The 4776-nt window shown below is 41.5% G+C and overlaps 1 protein-coding gene across 1 annotated transcript in view; it reads left to right on the forward strand.

Moving 5' to 3' along the window:
• Nucleotides 1-4776, forward strand: part of nin (ninein (GSK3B interacting protein)) — a 23433-nt gene that overhangs the window by 9335 nt on the left and 9322 nt on the right. The window contains 6 exon segments of the mRNA XM_016442278.1: nt 1653-1827; nt 1986-2096; nt 2513-2602; nt 2699-2825; nt 2935-3026; nt 3354-4426. Coding sequence (XP_016297764.1) covers nt 1653-1827; nt 1986-2096; nt 2513-2602; nt 2699-2825; nt 2935-3026; nt 3354-4426 — 1668 coding nt within the window.

Consider the following 4776-nt stretch of genomic DNA (forward strand, 5'->3'; position numbering starts at 1 on the left):
GGCATGACGAAGCGGATATCGTCCTCTTTTGGAAGGCCAAACAAAGTAGTTTCGCTTTCACAACTAAACACACAGCAGCTCCACAACATGGCAGTGGTGGCAACAACAATATTACAGGGAGAATAAAAGTTACGCCTTCATTCTTTGTGTGAACATTTGGGCGGTGTTATGCAAATCTGTGTTAAGCGCGTCTATGTCTGTGGGGCGTGTTAGAACGAGGCATTTTAGGAGGGCGTGGAGTAAAAAGTCTTAACTTTTATAAAGAATATCTCTTTGAGACTTTAGTCTTTGCAACTTCAGGGATCTTTACCTGGACAATTTTCTGGTTTCCGACCGCATTACAGCAAAGAGAAAGCACTCATTAAGATAATAAATGATATTTGCCTAAATTCTGATTCTGGCAAAATATCAGTTCTGGTACTACTAGATCTCAGTGGCCAAATGACTACACACCCATTGACTCCCTCTGCCAATGCATTGATGAAATTAACAGATGGATGTGCCAGAACTTTCTTCAGTTTAAACAAGGAGAAAACCGAAGTCATTGCATTTAGAAACAAAGATGAAGTTCTCAAGGTGAATGCATACCTTGACTCTAGGGGTAGTCATTGCATTTGGAAACAAAGATGAAGTTCTCAAGGTAATTGCATACCTTGACTCTAGGGGTCAAACAACTAAAAATCAAGTCAAGAATCTTGGTGTGATTCTGGAGACAGACCTTAGTTTCAGTAGTCATGTCAAAGCAGTAACTAAATCAGCATATTATCATCTCAAAAACATTGTAAGAATTAGATGTTTAGTTTCCAGTCAAGATTGGAGAAACATGTTCATGCCTTTATCACCAGCAGGGTGGATTATTTTAATGGTCTCCTCACCGGCCTTCCCAAGAAGACCATTAGACAGCTGCAGTTCATCCAGAACGCTGCTGCCAGAATTCTGACTAGAACCAGAAAATCTGAGCATTTCACACCAGTCCTCAGGTCCTTACACTGGCTTCCAGTTATATTTAGGATTGATTTTAAAGTACTTTTACTCGTTTATAAATCACTCAATAGCCTAGGACCTAAATACATTGCAGATATGCTCACTGAATATAAACCTAACAGACTACTCCGATCATTAGGATCGAGTCAGTTAGAAATACCAAGGGTTCACACAAAACAAGGGGAGTCCGCTTTTAGCTATTATGCCGCCCGCAGTTGGAATCAGCTTTCAGATGTGCTAAAACATTAGCCACATTTAAATCTAGACTCAAAACTTATCTGTTTAGCTGTGCATTAATTGAATGAGCACTGTGCTACGTCTGAACTGATTGCACTATTTTATGCATAATCATTTTCTATTTTTAACTGTTTTAAGTTCATTTTAAATCTATTTTTAAATCTTTTTTAACGTTTTTAAATTCCTTGTTTTAATGTTGTGATTATTTTTTTAATGATTATTTTACTTTCTTTTATGTAAAGCACTTTGAATTACCATTGTGTATGAAATGTGCTATATAAATAAACTTGCCTTGCCTACCTGCAGAAATTGCTGCATAAACACAGAAGGCTTGTTCTGTAGACATTGATGGTCTATGCATGTGGGAGTGAGCATGTGTATTGATATGTCATGTGCATGTGTCTTTATGTCCATGCATGCAATTTAAACAGGAAGTTGGAGCAGGAATATAAAGCGAGTATGACGGCTCTGAGGGCAGAGCTTAGTAAAGAGGTGGAGCTTGTGCAGCAGCAGGCCAATCAGCATCGAGAAGAGCTTGAACAGGAAATTGGCAACATGAGAGAAGATGAAACCTTCCTACGAGAACATCTATCTCTCACCATTAAAGTAATCAGCATTTTGGATTGAATTTGTTTTGTTTTGTTTTAGCACCGTGAATTGCCTGCTACATGCTTACGTCACATTCCTGTCAGCCTGTCATCTTTATTTGATTTGAATTGCAAAATGTATTGTATATTTTTGTCTTCAATAACTTTGTTGTGTAGGAAAATGGTCGTCTGGAGTCTGAGCTTATTGAGACCACAGAGAAACTGGTGGAGGCTGAAAACCAGCTGAACAAAGTGCAAAAAAACCTGGACGGTGTTTTGAAAGAGAAGGTACTGGAATTAGCACAGACACAGACATCCGTACTGACATGAGGAGAAACATACAATAGTATGATGTCAATAGTAACATCATCTCAGACACACCTGTCTTTCCTGACATCACTTACTCAAGCCTGTTAACATTACAGACACATCTTTCAAATTATTTACATCAGGTTTCATACTATCTTGATAAATCTGAGTATATAAGGTAGCCTATATTTAAAAGTGTTTTCAAGACTAGGAAAAGTCATGTAAATTGATTAAAACATATAACTCTAGCCATTTTATATATTTTTATGAATAAACATTGTTCTAGTTATGCCAAACTCTAAAATATTTTCTGTTGTAGAAATTGTGAATACATATATCTTTGAAAATCCTCGTCTAGTAAATCATGATCAATAGGAAAATGCTTTTGTGTGTAGTTTGGTGATTTGGATCCAGACAGCGCAGAGTTTTATCAGCAGGAGGAGCGTCTAAGACAGCTGCGCAGGAAGTACGAGGAGCAGTGCAGGGTCTGTAACCTCTCTGTTTCTGTTTACTTTGCTTTCGTTTCATTCTATCATACTGTGTCACTCAAATTCATATCTATAGCTGTATGTGTATTGTAGGAGTTGCAGGATCGTATAGATGAGCTGGAAGCTCAGCTGGAGGAATATCAGACTTCAGGCCACACACCCTCAACACGTCCCGGACTGAGTCTGTCTGATGAACTGGCCGGCAAGAGTCCAGACCCAGGTAACATACTTGTCTGCTCATACTCAATACTTGTAGATAACACTAAATGCTTGCAGTTGGAGTCCATCTTCTGTCACTCAGCTGTGCTCTTGTGTGTGTGCATTTGTAGGTTCTCAGGAGCAGCAGCCATTAAACATGAGTCTAAAGACTGAGATGTTACTGGAGCAGCATCAGCGAGAGATAGAAAACATCAGGGCAATGGTGAGACGCACGCGTGTACATACTAAAACTATGAAAAATATGGAAAAAATGTATAGTTGCTGTATTTGTGAATTGTATGAAACCAAAGCATATTTGCATTCAGATCAGTTTGAATTTTACATTTTTTAAATACAATTTTAGGTGAACTGGACCTTTAAAATTTTTCATTTTTAGGTTAAATTTGTACTTTTAAGATAATGAACGGTACCTTTAGGAATTTTCATTTTTATATGAACTAACTTTAAGATAAAAGTAAATGCCAAACTATCCTTATTGTTTAAAGAATAAAAGTTGACTCTTCCTGTTGCTCTCTGATGTCCTCTGTAGGTTTATGAAGAAAAACGCAGTGCAGAGGAAGAGAGGAGTCATCTCTCCCTGCAGCACCAACAGGAGGTGCAGGTTTTGAGGGAGAAGCTGGCAAGAGAACAAGAGAGAGCGAACAGATTGGAGCAGGAAATTTCTGCCCTCAAAATTCTCCACCAGCAGAAGCTTCACTCTCTCACGCAGGAGGCACAGGACACCAGAAGCTGTGCAGAACAGCTGGAAGCAAAGGTGCAAATTCTGGAGGAAAAACAGACTGCCTATGAGGAGCAGATCAGAGTGCATGCTGAGGAGACGAGTCTGATGAAATCCAAGCACCAGGAGGTGCTGGAGGCCAATCTGCAGAAGCAGAGAGAGAGACTGCAAGAGGAGAAGGAAAAGGAGGAGAAGAGGCTTAAGGAGCAGTGGAAAGAAGAGCAAAAGAGCTATGAGGAGGTGCTCAGTGCTCAGCTTGAGGAGATGCAGCATAGAACAGAACAGGAGTGTGTTGAGCTGGAAAAGAGGCTCAGGGAGGAGTGGGAGAGGCAGGATTTAGAGGAGAACAGTAAGGAGGCATTGCAAGCTGTGCTGGAGGAGAGAGAGCGGAGGCTCAAGGAGGAATGGGAGCAGGAGAGGCAGGAACTAGAGGAGATCAGTAAGGAGACGCTGCAGGCTGTGCTGGAGGAGAGGCTGGAGAGGGAGAGGAGGCTCAGGCAACAGTGGGATGAGGAGCGGGCTTCGTTAGAGAACAAACATCACACTCTGCTCCTACAGCGTTTGCAGGAGGAGAGGGAACACCTCCGCTCACAGCAGGAGGAGACAGAGAGCATTATAATGGAGCATTGGGGGAGAGAGAGGGCTCAGCTGGAGAAACAGCATGAGGAGGCACTTCAGGCCTGTTTGGAGCAGGAGAGAGAGAGACTGCAAGGAGAGAGAGAGGAGCAGGAGAGGAGGTGGCAGCAGGTCCTGAATGAAGAGCAGAGCCGGATGGTGGAGGCGCACAGGGAGGCCATGCAGGAGCTGAGTGCCAAACACAGCGAGGAGAGAGAAAGACTCGGCAGCCTTTTGGAGAAACTACGCTCAGATATTGCAGAACAGAGGTAAGACACACTAGTTAAAATTACTAACTTTAAAGCTGCAGTCCGTAACTTTTTTTGGTTAAAAATTATCCAAAATCAATATTTGAGCAAGTACATAACCAGCCAGTGTTCAAAACTATCGCCTTACTTTAGCCCGATTCTCAGCGGTTATCTTATAATAATGTTTTCTAATTTGAGTGGTACGGGTAGGTTTTCGCGGGAAATTCGAGCATGGTGCTGCGTCATTAAATCACGTCTGTAAACATAGAGAAGTTGTCCCGGCTACTAGGCTATCGCATGTGACTGAGGATCCTGCAGGTGGCCGGTCGTTTATAGCCTTTTCTCACAGCAGCTGGAATAATTAAATGTAT

Source organism: Sinocyclocheilus anshuiensis, unplaced genomic scaffold (genome assembly GCF_001515605.1).
Source record: "Sinocyclocheilus anshuiensis isolate Anshui unplaced genomic scaffold, SAMN03320099.WGS_v1.1 scaffold487, whole genome shotgun sequence".
Classification (NCBI taxonomy): Eukaryota; Metazoa; Chordata; class Actinopteri; order Cypriniformes; family Cyprinidae; genus Sinocyclocheilus; species Sinocyclocheilus anshuiensis.